A 19,925-nucleotide genomic window follows, 5' to 3' on the forward strand; every position below is an offset into this window, starting at 1 on the left:
AATAAAGTAGTCTATAAGGTGCCACTCGACTTCTGCTGTTTTTGCTTCAGGAATATAGTCCTTAGGGACACCTCATGGTCACCGTACTATCTTTATAGACAGGCAATAGGGCCTAAGATCTCTCTACTGGAAATACACCCTTAGGGGAACCACTCTACCACCTTTCTACAATGTATATGGGGCCTAGGGGGTCTGTTCATAGTTTATTTTATTTATAACTTGATTAACCACAACTTCCTTGTAAGACTAAGCAGTTTACAATAAAACAACCTAACAAATTCTACAAATACAAATGCAATACAATACAATTAAACATAATGGACCTACATAATCAACAAATACCACACAATCTTTATACAGTAACCAACAATAATACTCGACATCATAAAACAACACGCAATCCTAGCTATTTGTATCTACAGATACAGTAAATGTAGCCCAGGATTATTTTGGCCATGGTACTGCTTTGGAAAATGTGTCCCCATCACTAATTTCATGCTCTTGTTGTCCCTGCAGGCACCAAGTCACATGTATGCCGGCCATGGAAGTCATGTGACCAACGTGCGGTTCACGCATGACGACAGCCACCTGATTTCTATGGGCGGGAAGGACACCAGCATCTTCCAGTGGCGAGTGTGCGATGGTGACCTCGTGCGCTCTCAGTCAACTTCTTTAGTGGAATCTGCGCAAGATCCCTGATCTCTGGCATTGCTAGAATGATTTGTGGGCCTGATCGGACACCCTGGCCACCTGATCCTAGGACCCTAGGAACACCAGGACTACAAGTTTACTGACTGTGTGACTTAAAGCTCTGCTCCTTCCCTTGAAGGATGTGAGTGGGGCTTAGGGCAAGAACCAGTTCTGCCAGAGTCTGCAAAATCCATGATTATGGCAGGTGGGAATGCATCGAGGGTACTTTCTGTAACTCGGAAAGTGATACAATTTATGAGGCCAAGAGATGAGACTCAGATAGTGGAGGAAAACAGCGAGTCCCTCACGGAAACACAAATTTAAGCCGTGTGAACGGGGCTAATACATTCTTTTTTGACGCTGAGGGAAATAGCTCCCCTCGTTCCAACACTGTAGGGCCGTAGGCCTTCTCCTTTTTTTTATAACCTGAGCCTCTGGGATTTCTCCTGTCACACCCTAAAGTTGTGAGCCTTAATTTCTGCATACCCTGGGATCTGGGCCGCATTTTCTCCTCACACCTTTAGGCTCCGAGCCTTCGTTCTTAACACACTGGGGCCTTGAGACTTCCGCTGTGACGCTGTGTCTCCTGCTTTTTACACTGTACATTTAAGAGATCCATGCCGCCCGCGATTTAAGTGCAAGGCAGGGCTGAACAGAAGCCAGATCTTACTCTGTTTGGGCCTGTAGGCCTCTTCCCCTCTCACCGCCTTAGAATCAGGCCCAGAGCTCTGCAGCCTGACTTTTTTTTTTATCAAGGGATAAGCCCAGCTGATCTGCCACCCTGTATTTTCAGCGGAGGCGGAGGCTGATCGCCATATTCTCTCAGAGCTTGGCAATGCTTTACTAGTCACGGCGGTTAACATTTTTTTGCAGAAGAATAAACAAAACGAAGGTTTATGTTATCTGTTTCAACAGAGCTCTGAGTGAAATTTGAAACAGAACGCGGTGGTGAAGAGGAGAGGGATGAAAAGAGAGGGTGGGATTTGGATGTGAAATTTTAGTGAGATTCTGGAGGGTCCGTGCGTAGTGTTAGAGGTGATGCGTGTGGTATCCTGCTGACACTGAGAGCAGATGGGTTATTGCTGGAAGTACTGGCAGTGCTTTGTAACTATTCTGTGAATTCTATTTGTTTACATTCGCCGATATTTTCCTAAAATGCTAACATTAGATTCATCTTATCTGGAGAATAGCAATAGTATGTAAATACACTGATAATGAGCTGAAGAACTGGAGTCGGCTGACTGATCATAACTTAACACCAGTCTTTTGGAAATGGAATAAAGTGTTTGTGAAACTTCACAGCCTGACCTTCCAGAGGCGACGTGGGTTAGCGGGACGGTGTGCTTCTGCAGCTGTGCCCTGCAGACACCTGGGTGCAGCAGGCAGGATGCAGCGTGAAAACCGCCGCCACTAGCACGTCCCCCTCCCCTCCCCCCCCTGCATCGAGCAGCTCAAACAATGGAAGCCTTAGGACCGGGCAAAATGCCCCGTGTGAGAGCTGTACCTATGACATTATGCAAATCTATGAAAAAGCAAAATCCCTTGAGGACCACAAGCAAATCAAGCAATGGTTAAGTGTTTCCTCCACTGTCCTGAGCTGGGCCTCACCTCCACCTACCCTGCAGTCAGAAGACGGTCTTCCCTTCTGCTTGCTGATAGTGTCTCTCCTTAACCCATTACAGGTGCTAGATTCTCCCTCCCCATCCCTCAGCTCTGCTGTTAGTGCTCCCTCGGGTCTCTGAATCCTCTGTTGCCTAACCACCAGCGCTCCCACATGCTACACTCTGTTTAAGCTTTTATGCCAGACATGCGTCGTCATGCGTGAGTCGCACAAGCACACTGACATACCGGAGGGGGGGCCTCCCAGGGCACCTTGCTAACTTAGTTTACTGAAACACAGTGTTATAGCCCACGTAGAGCAGCGCTAGCGAGAGCCCTTTGCTTAGACCCTGACAGCACCAGCACGGCTCAGACAGATCCCGTCCTCGCATGCGGTGCAGTGAAACTGGGGCTGAAGCAACGCGTTCTAAAAAAATAACTGAAGCCAGTTAGAATCGATTCCCCTAGAGGGAGAGTAGGTACATTGGGATAGAGTCGTGGGCAGACAACCGATTCTATGGCAGAGTTCAGAACCGAACTTGATCTGTGAGGACAGAACAAACAAGAGTTTAATGTCAGCGTACTGCCAGTAACCTATTATTCAGATGCCCCCCACCCACCAATAGTCTTCCCTGTAATAACTGGGCTGTGAACATCTGTTCTTCTAAGTTGGGTTCTCTCCCAGACAGCAGAGATTCTTAAGAGAGTATTTGTTCCCGAGGTAATACCAGATAATGGAGGAATGTGGAGCAGAAACCAGCGTCACACGGCCCCTGCTTGAAACAAGACCACTGTAATGTCTGGATTCAGATGGTGCTTATGGGCCTCTATCACAGAAGATGAACACCCGCCAACAGTAGGCGAGCCTCTTTGTTATTTTTATCTCGCAGTTGAATCCCTGATGGGAGGGATCCCCTCTGGAACAGGCAGCTCCAGCTGTTCCTTGGAAGGGTAGGAAGAGGGGCAGCCAAAACACTGCCTTCTAAATCTTTCAACACAAATGTCCTTTGCCCCAACTCTGATTGAATAACTCCAGAAGATGCTGTTGCGAGTCACCACCATTCCTCTGCTCCCAGGGCAAGGTCACAGAAGGGCAGGTCTTTCTAACCCAAAGAGAGGTTTCCCCCCAGATCTCTCCTCAAGCCAACACCCTGGATTCTCACAGCCCTCTTACAAGTAAGGCAAAAATCCCTCAAAATAGTCCCAGGGCAAACCACCTTGTACCTAAGAAGTGGGATACAGGAGTGGAGTCCCTGATCTGACCCAAGGACTACAGGCAAGATGGAACTCTAATCTCAGGCAGGCCCAAAAATCAAAATGAAGGGAAAAATCTCCAACTTCCTCCAAACCTCACAACTCGACTACACTGCCTCCAGAGCTCCCAGGAGAGAGCTGCTTATAAATCCTCACAGCCATTCCAGCGCCCTCAAAGGGAGGGGTTGTACAGATTGGTGCCTCCCCTTACTCATATGACAGACCCTTTGTTCTGTTACCATTAAGGCCTGGCTGTCAGGTGTCAGCTAGTTAGTGTAGGATGTTTAATGGGAAGGAGCCATTCACTTAGGAAAAGTAAAAAGTCATGGGATAGGTGGCGATGTCCTTTCATGGATTGCAAACTGGCTAAAAGACAGGAAACAGAGAGTAGGATTAAATGGACAATTTTCTCAAGGTAGGGGAGTGGGCAGTGGAGTGCCTCAGGGATCTGTACTTGGACCAGTGCTTTTCAATATATTTATAAATGATCTGGAAAGAAATACGACGAGTGAGATAATCAAATTTGCAGATGATACAAAATTATTGAGAGTAGTTAAATCACAAGCGGATTGTGATAAATTGCAGGAAGACCTTGTGAGACTGAAAAATTGGGCATCCAAATGGCAGATGAAATTTAATGTGGATAAGTGCAAGGTGATGCATATAAGAAAAATAACCCATGCTATAGTTACACAATGTTAGGTTCCATATTAGGAGCTACCACCCAGGAAAGAGATCTAGGCGTCATAGTGGATAACACATTGAAATCGTCGGCTCAGTGTGCTGCAGCAGTCAAAAAAGCAAACAGAATGTTAGGAATTATTAGAAAGGGAATGGTGAATAAAATGGAAAATGTCATAATGCCTCTGTATCGCTCCATGGTGAGACCACACCTTGAATACTGTGTACAATTCTGGTCGCCGCATCTAAAAAAAGATATAGTGCCAGGAAAAATAGTGGAAACTATTCTCAAGATCAAAATCGTAGAGCATATCGAAAGACATGGTTTAATGGAACACAGTCAACATGGATTTACCCAAGGGAAGTCTTGCCTAACAAATCTGCTTCATTTTTTTTAAGAGGTTAATAAACATGTGGATAAAGGTGAACCGGTAGATGTAGTGTATTTGGATTTTCAGAAGGCGTTTGACAAATCTCTTGCTGATAAGGACCTCAAAAGCAACACAGTAGATGATGGCAGATACTGGCTCACTCAGTCTGTCCAGGTTTCTTCCTCTTTGGTCCTCTGCCACTTTGGATACATGAACATATAAACTTTCCTCTTTTAAACCATCACCAGCTCCCTCCATGTCTTTTACCCAACACATAGCCCTGGCTTCTATTCAGACACACATTCTTAAAACCCAGGCTGCATTCACTCACACAAACTCAAAATCCAGGCTGTCATTCACACACACACAAAAACTCAAAATCCAGGCTGCAATTCAGACACACACTCACACAAATCAGGCTGCCATTCACCCACCCACACATACATAATCTAGGCTAACATTCACACACACACAAAATTCAAGGTGCCATTCACAAACACACACAAACTCCAGGCTGCCATACACACACAGATACACACAAATACACAATTCAGGCTGACAAACACACTGTTGCGTCCATCGGTCTCAGACGGCTTCGACCTTTGTGCCTCACCTTTCTTCCTTCTCCCTCCTCAAGCCTTGGGAAGTTGGCTGCCACCGCATCTTCATGCCGCTCTCCCCGGTGTCCCGGATTGGCAACGGTGATGGCATTCACTATGATTTTCCTGAGGGCCCCCTAGGGTGCGTGCGCGCACGCCACCCATGTCTTTATCTATGTCATGACGGGAACCTCGGGGGCGTCCCCTCCGAGTGACGTCAGTACATCCTGGTATTTAGCCTGCCCTTCGTTTGCTAACAAACTGAGTTAGCAAGGATTGGAATAGCTCCGGCCTAAGCTGCTCTGCCGCTTCCTAGCTGCTGCAGGAAGCTCTCTTCGCCCTTCGGGGTAATTCTACTAACTTGGGTACCCGCTCTTCGGGGGCCCTTCTACTTTCTTTCAGGGGCCTATCCTGGGATCCGAGGTACTCGCTCCTCAAGGGCCTGCTCTCCCTAACCTGGTGCCTTCCACTCTACAACTTCTGCCTGCCAGGACTCTCAAAGATACAGCTTCTGCTTCAGTGAGTCCCAGTCTATCTCCTCTACAGCTTCAGAGCTCTACATCTGGGACTTGTTCCTGTTCTCCAAGCTATCTCCACCTACTAGAGTGAGACGGGTCCTTTCAGCCGAGGATCCCTGCACTATCACTGCTGGAGCTATCTACCACTGCTGTACGTTTCCCAGGCAGTGTCACCCTGCTGTACAATAAAACTATCTTCTCCGTGTCTGCGTGTATAGAGTCTAGCCTAGTACTGTGGTTCCTCATGGGGCTGCTCCCCGTGGGAGTGGCCATCACTGCAGTACCCAAGAATCCACTCCAACACCTCACAACATTAACACCATTCACAAACACATTCAAATCCCAGGATGCCATTCACACACACACACACACAATATCCAGGTTGCCATTCACACATACACACACACACTAACAACCTAGGCTGCCATTCACACACACACTCAAAATCCAGGCTGCCATTCACACACACACACACACAATATCCAGGTTGCCATTCACACATAGCTTTTGCTGCCATTCACACATACACACACACACTAACAACCTAGGCTGCCATTCACACACACACTCAAAATCCAGGCTGCCATTCACACACACACACATACACACACACACACACACTAAAAATCCAAGCTGCCATTCACACACATATACATACACACTAGGTTGCAGGGAAAAGTGCATGCAACACTGGTTAATAAAACCTCTACATTTCCAAACTTCCCCCGAGAAGCGTGTTGGAGCAGATAGAGGTACAATTGTCTTGACCGTCACTTCTGGCGGTGTAACTTCTTTACCTGTGGTGGTGGGTAAGTTCATCTGTGCGTGCAGTTGGTTGAATGCAGCAGTCAAATTCTCCAGTGCATTCTGCTGTTCAGAGATTCGCTGGGCCAGGCCTGGAATGGCCTGCAATGCGGTGAGCTGAGCCGAATCCATTAAGTTAGCCATCTGTTATGTTTTAGCGGTGTGTGTGTGGATTCTTGGGTATTGTGGCAGGTGACCACGCCCACGGGGAGGAGCCCCGTGGGGAGCCACAGTACTGGGCTAGACTCAGGATGCACAAATACAGAATTTAGCTCTTTTATTATACAGCTTGATGTATAGCACCAGAGGTGGCAGTAGTGAGGTGATCCAGAGGTAGCAGTCCTGGGACCCTCGGCAGAGGGAACCCGTCTCACCTCGTCGGTGTAGGGGATTCCGGTGTAGATTTCCCAGGCAAGGCAAGGCAATGCTGTAGATGAGATAGACTGAGAGTTAGATTACTCATTAGATGGTAGCTGTAGGTTGGCCATTCCACCAGGTTGAAGAAGATGGTACAGGCACCAAGGCAGGGAGAGCAGGCCCTCGAGGAGCGAGTACCTGATCCCAGTAAGGCCACCTGAACTAAAGCAGAGGGCCCCCGAGGAGCGGGTACCCAGGTTAGTCAATACCCCAAAGGGCAGAAAGAGAGCTTCCAGCGGCAGAGTAGCTTAGACCAGCTGAGACCAATCCGTTGCTAACTCAGGGAGCTAGCAAAAAAGTACAGGCTATATACCCGGATGGAGTGACGTCACTTGAGGGGGACGCTCCCGAGGTTCACGCCATTGCTGGAATAAAGACGTGAGTAGCGCACCCTAGTAGGCCCTTGGGAGGAATATGGCGGGAGGTAACGCCATAGCCGTTCCAGGGTCGCCGGAGAGGGCGGCTTGCAGACGCGGCAGTAGCCATTTTCCCAAGGGAAGCGGGAGGAGCTGAGAATAAGGTGAGGCATAAGGGGTGAAGCCGTCTAAGACCGACAGACACAACAGTACCCCCCTTCAAAGGGCACCCTCCAGGCTTCCTACCTGGTCTTGGTTTCTGAGGATGCATTCTGTGGAATTGTTGCAGCATCTCTTTATCCATGATATTTGCCAAAGGTTCCCAAGAGTTTTCTTCAGGTCCATAACCCTCCCTTGACAGGAGGTATTCCATAAACTGCCTCTCTTTCTTACGTCAAGGATAGCATCTACCTTGTATTCGATGTCTTCTTCTGCATCAATGGGTGTAGGTTCAGGTGTCTTGATTGAGAACTCACTAAGGACTACTGGCTTCAATAGTGAGACGTGGAACGCATTATGAATTTTCAATGCCGGTGGAAGCTTCAGACTGTATGTGAGATTGCCTAGTCATCGGAGAATGGGAAAGGGTCCAACAAAGCGTGGAATAAAACGAGCTGAAGGTAGCTTGAGTCTTAAATGCTTTGTGGATAGCCAGATTTTGTCACCAGGCTGGAAATATGGAGCCTTGAAGTGATGAGCATCATAGCCTTTCTTTGCTCATTGTCCTGCTTTATGAAGCATCTCTTTGGTGTGAGTCCATAGTTGTTGAATATCTTTGGCAGTAGATTGAGCTGCCGGGGACGACACTGACAGTGGAAGTGGTAGTAGTAATAATGGTAGTCGTCCGTATACCACTTCGAATGGTGTTGATCCAGTTGATGTTGCTGGATGAGAGTTGATGGTGAATTCAGCCCAGGGTAACAGTTCAGCCCAATCATTTTAACGAGTGCCCATGTAGGCACAAATGAACTGCTTGAGTGTCCTATTCATTCTCTCCATTTGCCCGTTAGACTGTGGATGGTATGCTGAGGAGAAGTCGAGAGAGATATCAAACTTTTTGCAGAATGCCTTCCAGAACTTAGCTGTGAATTGGGCTCCTTGATCAGAGACGATATGCTTTGGCATGCCATGTAGGCAAAAGATGTGCGTGATGAAGAGCTTAGCAAGCTCCATGGCTGTGGGTAAGCCAGGGAGAGCCACGAAGTAAGCCATCTTTGAGAAATGATCTACTGTTACCCAGATCGTGTTGTTTCCTCCTGAGAGTGGTAAGTCTACCACTAAGTCTGTAGCAATGTGTGTCCATGGCTCGTCTGGTACTGGCAAGGGTTGGAGTAGGCCCCAAGGATGACTGGGTGGCAGTTTCTGTCTGGCACAATTTGAGCACGAAGCAATGTAGGAGAACGTATTTTCCTTCATGGAGGGCCACCAGTAATACTTCTGCAGTTTAGCCAGAGTTCTGCGTTGACCAGGGTGTCCAGCCAGTTTAGAGTCATGAGCCCATGCTAACAGCTTTTTCCTTAGGTTCTTGGGTACAATGGTTTTACCCGCGAGTACTGGGTGAGTAGCTGTCTAGATAACTCTTTTCGGGTCAATGATAAGTTGCGGTTCATCTGGAAAGTCCTTAGAGAGGAATGAGCGAGATAGGGCATCTGCTCTGACGTTCTTATCTCCAGGGCGGTATTTCAGCACAAAGTCAAATCTGTTGAAGAACAGGGACCATCTCGCTTGACTATGGTTTAGGCACTGTGCGTGGCGGAGGTACTTCAGATTTTATGGTCTGTAAAGACTGTGATCTGATGTTGTGCTCCTTTGAGCCAAGGGCAACACTCCTTGAATGCCATCTTTATAGCCAGGAGCCTTTTATCTCCTATTCCGTAGTTCTTTTCTGCTGGTGAGAAGCGGCGGGAGAAAAATGAGCATGGGTGTAAGGCCTTAGAATCACTGGCCTGGCTTAGCATGGCCCCTGTGCCAACATCTGAGGCTTCGACCTCAACGATGAAGGGCTTAGTTGGATACGGATGTTGGAGGCATGGCTTGCTCAAGAAGGCGTCTTTCAGTTTCTGGAATGCTGTTACTGCCTCCGTAGACCAATTGGCAACATTGGCACCTTTCTTCGTCATCGCTGTAAGCGGAACAGTTAGTGAGGAGTAATTCTTGATGAATGTTCTGTAGTAGTTGGTGAAACCCAGAAATTGTCTGAGAGCCTTTAGACCTGTGGGTTGAGTCCATTTCTTAATGCTCTCCAGCTTCTGTGGATCCATCTGGAAACAATGTACCCTAAGAAAGGCACTGATTCCTTGTGAAACTCGCACTTAGACAACTTGATGTATAGACGATTCTCGTGGAGTATTTGCAGTACTCGTTTGACATCCTCCAGATGAGTGGTCATGTCTTGGGAAAATTTCAAGATGTCATCTAAGTATACAATGACACATTTGTAGAGAAGGTCCTGCAGAATGTCATTCATCAAGTTTTGGAAGACAGCTGGGGCGTTGCACAGGCCAAAGGGCATCAGTAGATATTCAAAGTGACCGTCCCAGGTATTGAAGGCTGTCTTTCATTCATCGCCTGAGCAGATGCAAACTAAGTTGTAGACTCCCTTGAGATCAAGCTTGGAGAATATCTTGGCTCCCTGTAGTCTATCAAATAGCTCTGAGATGAGTGGTAAGGGGTAGTGGTCTTTCACAGTGATCTCGTTTAGACCTCTGTAGTCTATACATGGACGCAACGTTCTGTCCTTCTTCCCCACAAAGAAGAAGCCTGCACCAGCAGGAGATTTGGAGGGTCTTATGAAGCCTTTTTGAAGGTTCTCCTGTATATATTCGGACATGGCTTTATTTTCTACCACGGAGAGAGGTTAGACCTGTCCTTTGGGTGGTTCAGTGTTAGGCTTCAAATTGATGGCGCAGTCATAGGATCTGTGTGGCGGTAGTATGTCTGCAGCTTCTTTGGAAAATACATCTTGAAAAGATGCATATTGAGGCAGCAACCCAGGCATCAATGGGGCAGTTGGCATGCAGAGTATAGGAGCTACCTCCATCAGACATTTACCATGGCAATCTGGACCCCAACGTGAAAGTTCCAGAGTGGCCCAATTGAATTGAGGCATAAGCTGCTGCAGCCACGGTAGCCCCAGTACTATAGGGTGCATGGCCTTCTCTAAAACAAAGAAGGAGATAGTTTCTGAATGAAAAGCACTGGTCCGTAAACATACTGGTTCGGTGAGCTGGGTTACTTCGCCCAGTAAGGGCTCTCCATGAATTGAAGATAGGAGTAGTGGAGACATCATGATGGTAGCGGGAATCCACAAGTGCTCCACTAATCGTTGTAAAATGAAATTACCTCCTGCCCCTGAGTCCACTAGGGCAAGAGTCTGATATTCTAAGGGTCCGCAGATCAAGGATACAGGAAGAGAGAGTGGAGGAGAGGGTGCAGTAAGACCTAAGAAAAGTCCTCCCGCAGGACTTAGGTCTGCCAGTTTCCAGGACATATAGGGCATGTTTGAACAGCATGGCCAGCTTGTCCACAATACATGCAAAGCACCAACTTCTTCCGTGATCTTCTCTCTTCTGACATCAGGTGACTGCGGCCTAATTGCATTGGTTCTTCCTTGGCTACCATACACACGCACACACAAAATCCAGGCTGCCATATACACAAATGCACACACAAAATCCAGGTTGACATTCACATGCATATACAAAACCCAAGCTAGTAAGTAGACTACTTTCCATTCTCACACATTCCCCCCGTGGTGGACAATAAGACACTCGGTGCAGCACTGCTTCCCTTCCTCATCTTACCAGGCTCCCTGTGTTGCTCAGAGCCTTCTGTTGCTACCCCTGCACTTTTTACTTTTAGCGGCCTGCAGAACTCAAGCGCTTCCACTGGTCCTTGGCCGGAGGCAATTATACCTCCCCACTTCTGACATAGAAATTGGCTGGATATGAAAAAAAAATTGCTTGGAGGTTTCAGCATCTAAGTTTCAACAGGAAGCGATCATTGACATTCTCTCTTTTGAAGAAAAGGATAATGGCTTCACTGACTGGTGCCGCAGGGAAGTGATGGAGGGAAGAATCATCAGCACATGTGTGCGCTCCCAGAGTCTACAACCTGGGACTTGAGAGGACAAGTGTTACGCTCGCCGCTCACGGCTGCCCCGTGGTGCGGTCCTCTCACCTCTCTGCTAAGCTTCAGGTTCCAGCTCCTCGTCGCTGGCAGCAGTGGGCCGCCAGTCTCAACCTCGGACTCCCGCCAGCACCTCTGGCCCTGCTCCGCTTCCCGGGACCTCCAGCCAGGATGCCTCCAACCCTCGGGCCTCTCCGCGGGCCTCACAGAGATACGCTGCCGGCAGCGCTGCACCCCTCCCTAGGCGCACGCTTGCGCATCAGTGAATAATTTAAAGGGCCCGCGGTGGGAACCTAGCCGCAGACCAGGATGCTCAGGTCAGATCCTTCAGCACATAAATACTCAGGTCGCGCTCCTCAGTATTGCCTTTGCAACAGGTCTCCTTGGTCTCCTGTTACTGGTTTCCGAGTGCTCGTTGCTGCAGTACTTGTTTGTTCGTGTTCCTGATTCTCCAAATTCCTGGTTTCTGTTCCACTGTTCGTCTCATCTTGTGTTTAATCGACTTTCTGGATTTGACCATTGCTTCACTTGACTTAGCCTACCTGCCTTCTCCAAGCCTGACAACTGCTTCGCCTGACTTCACCTACCTGCCTTCTCCAAGCCTGAACACTGCTTCGCCTGCCTTCACCTACCTGCCTTCTCCAAGCCTGACCACTGCTTTGCTTGACTTCACCTACCTGCCTTCTCCAAGCCTGAACACTGCTTCGCCTGACTTCGCCTACCTGCCTTCTCCAAGCCTGATCACTGCTTCGCCTGACTTCACCTACCTGCCTTCTCCAAGCCTGACCACTGCTTTGCTTGACTTCACCTACCTGCCTTCTCCAAGCCTGACCACTGCTTCGCCTGACTTCACCTACCTGCCTTCTCCAAGCCTGAACACTGCTTCGCCTGACTTCGCCTACCTGCCTTCTCCAAGCCTGACCACTGCTTCACCTGACTTCGCCTACCTGCCTTCTCCAAGCCTGACCACTGCTTCACCTGACTTCACCTACCTGTCTTCTCCAAGCCTGACCACTGCTTTGCTTGACTTCACCTACCTGCCTTCTCCAAGCCTGACCACTGCTTCGCCTGACTTCACCTACCTGCCTTCTCCAAGCCTGAACACTGCTTCGCCTGCCTTCACCTACCTGCCTTCTCCAAGCCTGACCACTGCTTTGCTTGACTTCACCTACCTGCCTTCTCCAAGCCTGAACACTGCTTCGCCTACCTGCCTTCTCCAAGCCTGACCACTGCTTTGCTTGACTTCGCCTACCTGCCTTCTCCAAGCCTGAACACTGCTTTGCTTGACTTCTCCTACCTGCCTTCTCCAAGCCTGACCACTGCTTTGCTTGACTTCGCCTACCTCCCTTCTCCAAGCCTGACCACTGCTCCGCCTGACTTCACCTACCTGCCTTCTCCAAGCCTGAACACTGCTTTGCTTGACTTCGCCTACCTGCCTTCTCCAAGCCTGAACACTGCTACGCCTGACCACGCCTGCCTTCTCCAAGCCTGACTTCTGCTACGCCTGACCACGCCTGTCTTCGCCGTGCCTTGACCATTGCTACATCTGACCACGCCTGCCTTCTCCATGCCTTGACCATTGCTGCATCTGACCATGCTTGTTTTCTCCGTGCCTTGAACTTTGCTATGTACGACTTCGCCTCAGACTTTCTTGGGTCCAGAGTTCCACATTGCTTGCTACACCTTCCAGGTGTCGTCCGCTTCTACTCAAGTTTGACAGTGATGCCTCTGTCCCTGTCCTCTGGACGGACTATTAAGGCTTTGGCCTTCCTTTGCTCAGGCACCTTCAGTATCCTGTTCCCTGGAGCTTGGGTTTCTGTTCCGCATCCTGTCCAGGATAAGATCATGCCACCTGCTGGCTGCTGTCTCTGGGCTGAACCAGCCTCTACTGATACTCAACCTCGAGGCCCGCCTAAGTCCTGCCAGCCCCGGCACCCAAAGGCTTAACCTTAGGGGAACGTGTGCTGGTATAGGTGAAGCTTCAGTGGCCTCCAGCCCACTCTGCCTGCTGATGTTGGGGACCCGTAGGCCCTCGCCTACGGGTTGCATCAACCCCACCTCAGCCCAAGGATCCACCTCCTACGCAACAAGTTTCAAAGGCCATGGATTTGGTGGAGCCGCGTGCCCTCTAGGCCATCCCAAGCCTGGCTTCAAAGGTACAAGAACAGCAGCAGTTCCTCGAGGCATTGACCCGACTTCTCCTCCTTTACAGCAACCCCCATCGGCACTATGTGCCTTACTGGCACTTCCAGCGCCTCCACATTTCAACGGCGACTCCAAGCTCTGCAGAGGGTTCGTAAACCAGTGCTATATGCAGTTTGCTCTGCAGCCCTCTGTCTTCCAGGATGACCTAACTAAGGTCACGTTTATCTTGACTCACCTCGAAGGAAAGGCCCTGGCCTGGGATTCCTTGCTAAGAGAACTGGTTCGATTTGTGGCTGTATTCAAACGGACCTTTGATGATCCAGGGCGGCATGCTGTAGCAAGCACCAGTCTACTACATCTTCGTCAAGGACAACGAAGTCTTTTTTATTATACAATAGAGTTTCGGACTTTGGCTACTGAGCTCACTTGGCAGGAGGTCTGCCTTCGAGCTATCTACTTGGATGGTCTCTCCTCGCAGTTAAAAGATGATCTGGCTGCTCGGGAGCTCCCCTCCTCCTTGGAGGACCTTATAGATTTGACAGGCTGTATTGACCACCATCTTCAAGAGCGTCGCCAGGAAAGTTGCGGGGTAGGCCGGAAGCTTAGAGAAGGTATTCACCAGACTACTCCACGCTGCGGATTATTACTGGACTGACCAGCTACAGGTCTCACTCTCTGGACTGACTCTACTGCTCCGCTCTTCGGATCACCATTCGCTATATAATAAAGTTATTTCCTCTGTTGTCCATCACTGCTGAGACCTTGCCTGTTGTGGTGAGTGCCCACAGGGCTCCTCCCTGTGCGTGGAGTCTTCACTCGCCATGACCCAAGGGCCCACTACTAGTTCAAGACACACAGAACATAACAATCCTGAACTCAGAGGTCAGAGTCGTTATTTTACCTCATATCATGAAAGGGATTTGGTTCCTAAGAGAACACATGGGAACCGGCCAAGAATATCCATGCCCTGCAGTTAACCAGAAGGTTTCACAGTCTTTCCCCCCACAGGCCCAGGCCAAAGAGCCTGGGGAGAAGGCTTAGAAGGCGGGGGGTACTGTAACATATGGCTGATAGCTGTCCTGACCCTCCTTCTCCTTAGATGTGGGACACTCTTTGATGAGGGATAAGTAGTAGGGATGTGCATTCATCAGGACGAATTAGGCAATTTCAACGAAATTGCCTAATTTGTCCTGGTTTGGGAACCCCGAAACCCAAACGAATTTTTCCCGAAATTTTGGGAAAAATTCGTTTTTGGGTTAGCACACACTAAACCAAAATTTGGGTGCCCCTGAATTTCAAAGGCTGCCTTGCATGCCCTTTCTGCCTCTCACCCAATCTGGCATAGACACACACACACACACACACACACCGAAACACTGCCTCCCTCCCCACATTCACCTCTCTCTTTCTCACGCAGGCATACCCTCCACCCCTTCCCCTCTTTCCCTCTCATCCCCCACTAATCTCCCAAAAATGATTTCCTTGTTGCTGTCTTGCTCCAGGCTCACTCCTTCCCTTCTGTTCTCTGCGTGCCGTCTGGGAGAAGAAAGGCCGGATCGGGAAGCAGAGAGCTGTTCTCTACTAGTTGGAAGGTAGTAAATCTTCAGCCAGCCTGCTGCCCCCCCCCCCCCCCAAATTTCTGCCCAGGCCTATTGACATATCAAGGTCTGGCTATGGAGAGGGCTCATGGTCAAAGAAAAGCTATGGAAGCACCGAAATCCCAGCAGTCTTCCAACCATTAAAACAAAGGGAGAGAAAGGGGCGGAGACACACATGAACTCCTCACTATGGGCTAGATCCCTCTGATATACAAGCGCAGGAAGGAGGAAGTGTGATGCACACAGTTAGTTATCTTGGATGTCGTATGTGGTTGCCAGAGCTCCTCCACTGCTACTGCTCCCAACCAGAGCCAGAGTTAAGCACAGGCAACTAAGGCCCCAAATTCTGAAGACGCCTAAAAACCGGGACTTCCCCTGCTGCCCTCTGATTTCCCGGGCAAAACTCCCCATCCTCAATCCTTTGGCTAGGGGCATTTCAATCTTAAATCCGGCCCTACCCCCGACATTCAGAATGAGTCACATCCAGTGCTTGGTGCCCGTTCTCCCGGTTTCACTCTGGGAGGTTCGGGAGAGGGAAGATCAGGGACGCGTGCTACACAAAGCGGGGCCTGACTATCCATGCCCTGCATGCTGCCCGCTGATCGCCACATACCAAGGCTCATCCCGTATCCAGGAAGACGAGGCACACACGATTACACATGATCTCAGAAAGGAGCTTCCACATGTTTGAGCCCCGGCGGGTGACTCTTTTTGCTGTGAGGTGTCGAGGGCAGAGCTCAGGTGCTGGTCTGGATCGGAGCAACACGCCTGATCAGATCTGAAGGCACGCCAACGTGCCCTACCAAGCTTGTTGGGAATCGCTGGAATATTGTATATGCAAGCTAAGTAAAAAAAAATAGCAGCAATTTTCCTTTCTGTTTTTATTTTTTGTTGAAACCCTATTATCAGTGGTCTCTTTGTTTTGTTATAAAAATGAGTTTCACCAAATTTCACAGAAAAGAACCTCTTGCTACTTGTCGGATAAATCAAAACTCCAACTCCAAGAGGCCGATGCAATACCGTGTGCTCAGGCTAGCGCACAGGTTAACCCGTCACTTGGACGTGTGTTTTGGATGCACATCCATAATCTCTTATGCAATAAGGGGATTAGCACGTCCAAACCAGCGCGTAGCTAATGGCGCTTATCACATGTAAATGCCATATTGATGAGGCTATTAGCTATTCCCTCCCCCCCTTATGTAAAAAATAAATGTGCGCCCAACATGCACATTTTTACTCTCAAAAATTAACATCAGCCCGGAGCTGGCGTTAAGTCTCGAGGAGCTCCAAAAGTTAACAGAAAAGCAGAAAAGAAAACTTGGCCCTTACCTGCTAATTTTCATTCCTGCAGTACCACAGATCAGTCCGGACTCCTGGGTTTTTGCCTCCCCTCCAGCAGATGGAGACAGAGAAAGTTTTACTGACACTGCCACATAACCCGAGATGCCACCTGCAGTCCTTCAGTATTGATAAGTACCCAAGCCAAGATGGGAATCACAACAACCAGGTTATATTACCCTGAACGAGCAGTGGGAAGTTGGAAACTCAGAACAGATAACCTTGACTTCAATAACAAAAATCATGCAGGACTACATATAAAACCTGCGCCATTCTTCAGACTGATTACTGTAACAGATCAAGCGGACTCTCCAAATCCAAGACCTCCTCTGGGCGGGACTCTGGACTGATCTGTGGTACTACTGAAATGAAAATTAGCAAGTAAGAACCAATTTTCCTTTCCCTGTACGTACCCAGGTCAGTCCAGACTCCTGGGATGTACCAAAGCTTCCCTAAATGGGGTGGGACTGTGAGTCCCCCTCGAAGCACACTTTCCACAAAGCCCCTTGACTCTGGGGCCTGGACATTCAAACGATAATGCCTCGCAAAAGTGTGCAAATTCTTCCAAGTAGCCACCCTACAAATCTTCTGGGATGCTGCCGGAGAATGGGTCGAATGAGCCCATAACCCCCTCCGGAACAGGTCGACCCTGACAGATGTACTCTAAACCAATAGCATCCTTTAAACACCGTGCAATTGGGGTCTTCAAAGCTTTACAACCCTTTTTGCACTACTCCATAGCACAAAAAGGTGATCCGTTAGCTGAAAACTGTAGTGATCTCAAGGTACCTCAACAAAGCACACTTGAGATCCAAGCGTCTTAACTTAATCATGAGAGGTCTAGAACGGGTAGATGTGAATCGGTTATTTACTCTTTCGGATAGTAGAAAGACTAGGGGTCACTCCATGAAGTTAGCATGGGGCACATGTAAAACTAATCGGAGAAAGTTCTTTTTTACTCAACGCACAATTAGACTCTGGAATTTGTTGCCAGAGGATGTGGTTAGTGCAGTTAGTATAGCTGTGTTTAAAAAAGGATTGGATAAGTTCTTGGAGGAGAAGTCCATTACCTGCTATTAAGTTCACTTAGAGAATAGCCACTGCCATTAGCAATGGTAACATGGAATAGACTTAGTTTTTGGGTACTTGCCAGGTTCTTGTGGCCTGGATTGGCCACTGTTGGAAACAGGATGCTGGGCTTGATGGACCCTTGGTCTGACCCAGTATGGCATGTTCTTCTGTTCTTAACTTTCTAGCATGAAGCACCTTAGCATCCAAACTTGAAAAAGGCCGGTAGTTCCACTGACTGATTCAAGTGAAATGACAAAACCACCTTCAGCAAAAAAAGAAGGAACCGTCCTCAAGGAAACCCCGGAATCCGAAATCCTCACAAAGGGCTCTCCTCAAGACAATGCCTGCGATTCCGAAATCCTTCAGGCAGAACTTCGAATGGTGTTGCACTCAAGCTCTTAAGGACTCAGTTAAAGTTCCAGGAAGGACACCACTTCTGAAGCGGAGGATGCAGATGTTTCGCCCCCTCCGGAAAAACCACATTACATCTGGATGCGCCGCCTCAGAAGCAGCCCAATGCCACCACCTGAACTCTGAGGGAGTTAAAAAAACAACCCCTTCAGCAAGCCTTTCTGTAAAAATGCCAAAATATGAGTCACGGAGGCCCGCATGGGATCCACTCCTTGCTCGGCCCTCGAGACCTCAAAAACTATCCATAGCCTCACAAATGCCAAAGAGCTGGAAGTCTTTCTTACTTGCAATAACGTCCTCAGAATATCCTCTCTTCCTTAAGTACTTCCTCTCAAAAGCCAAGCCACGAGACAGAAGCGAGCCGCTTGATTGGAATAAATAGAACCGAGTCTCACTGGACCATCTACCGCTAAGTTTATCAGGTCTGCAAACCAAGATCACCTTGGCCACTCCAGCGCCACCAGGATTACCTCGCCCGGATGGATGTCTACCTGCCGCAAAACTTTGCCCACCAGAGGGCACGGGGGGAAAACACGTACAGAAGAATGCCGAACGGCCAAGGCATCGACCCCTTCTGCTCCCCGCTCCCTTCTCCGACTGAAGAGCTGCAGGGCCTTGGCAATTCTGTTACAATGGCCTTCGCGGGAAAGACACACGCGTTCCCACAGAGCGTTCAGCTCAAACCGCGAGGCATGTCGCTGGGGTGCCGGGATCCCCTCGAGAGAGCAAGGCTCCACTGCCGGACTAAGGTCAAACACACAAAACTGCTCTCTTTTCAATCTTTTTTTTTTTTTAAACTTTATGAAGGCAGACAAATTCAGGGGAAAAAAAGCACTTCCCTGAAAAATGAAGGCTGGCCGCAGGCTATGTTTATTCTCCTGAGGGCGAGGGAACTGGGACCACCAGCATTCAGCCCTTCACTGGCGATCAGGAACTGAATAAAGGGTCCCCAACCCCCTGCTCCTCCACCTCAGAAACCAGAGGGGAATGGCCCCACCAGGTCTTAGCAACCCCTTGGGAGGCAATCTCCAAAAGTCCAATTCTGTCTTTGTCTTTTTCTTGGGTTTTTGTTTTTTTTAATTAGTCTAAGGCTGCACATTTTGCACCTCCGCCATCTGCTGGAGACGGAGAAAGACTAAGGGACTGCAGTTGGCACCTGGTGTTATGTGGCAGCGTCAGTAAAACTTTCTCTCCATCCGCTGGAGGGAAGGCAAAACCCAGGAGTCCTGACTGATCTGGGTTTGTACAGGGAAATATGAGCGTCCATTTTCCTAAACCATGGCTGTGCACAAGTTAGAAAATTGAGCGTCCGTTTTCCTAACCCGCACACTGCCACTTCTCCTGGGTGTCTGATGCTAAGGAAGTGCTAGGGTCTCACAATTTCCCCTAGCGCCTCCTTTTTAACGCAGCAACTCATTTGCCTACTGCATCGCGTGCCCAGGAGAAGAGGATGGGCGCGCGTTACAAACGTGGGCGCTCAATGATGAACGCCCATTTTTTTGCGCACCTATATTGCATCGGCCTGTTAGTCTGCAATGGGACAAAACCAGTAGTGGATTAGCCTCTTTGCACAGACATAGGTGAGGTGGCAGCCTTAGCCACACTGATAACAGTCATCTAATGGATACAGTATTTTGCAGGCACTAAGGTGCCAAGTGCATAAACGACAGAAAGGTTTTAAGTGCTAGCAACGAAAACACATTCTTTTTAAATCGAGAGCCTTTCCCTACAAGAAAGACTCGGCGCGATCCTGTATATATCGCTTCCTCGTCACCCTGGATCGCGCACTCTTGCAAGCAGGAATCCTAGAAAAGGTCGTGATCCCGTTCGCCGGCAACTTTCGGAGGGTCCTCCTCGGCAACCTTCGGCTCTCTCCGGCCGTCTCTCCGGAAGCGCCCGGGCGTGTCCCCGCCCCCTTCGCCCCCCTTGCGTCTGCGCGTGACGT

The 19,925-nt window shown here is 49.1% G+C and overlaps 1 protein-coding gene across 3 annotated transcripts in view; it reads left to right on the forward strand.

Moving 5' to 3' along the window:
• The window catches only part of EML3 (EMAP like 3), a 192,620-nt gene extending 190,631 nt beyond the window's left edge, over positions 1-1,989 (forward strand). For all 3 annotated transcript variants that reach the window (XM_029614870.1, XM_029614868.1, XM_029614869.1), the window contains one exon: positions 517-1,989. In XM_029614870.1, coding sequence (XP_029470730.1) covers positions 517-699 — 183 coding nt within the window. In that variant the 3' untranslated portion in view covers positions 700-1,989. The remainder of the gene's footprint in view (positions 1-516) is intronic.
• Positions 1,990-19,925: the final 17,936 nt, after the last annotated feature.

The sequence above is a fragment of the Rhinatrema bivittatum genome, chromosome 8 (genome assembly GCF_901001135.1).
Source record: "Rhinatrema bivittatum chromosome 8, aRhiBiv1.1, whole genome shotgun sequence".
Lineage (NCBI taxonomy): Eukaryota > Metazoa > Chordata > Amphibia > Gymnophiona > Rhinatrematidae > Rhinatrema > Rhinatrema bivittatum.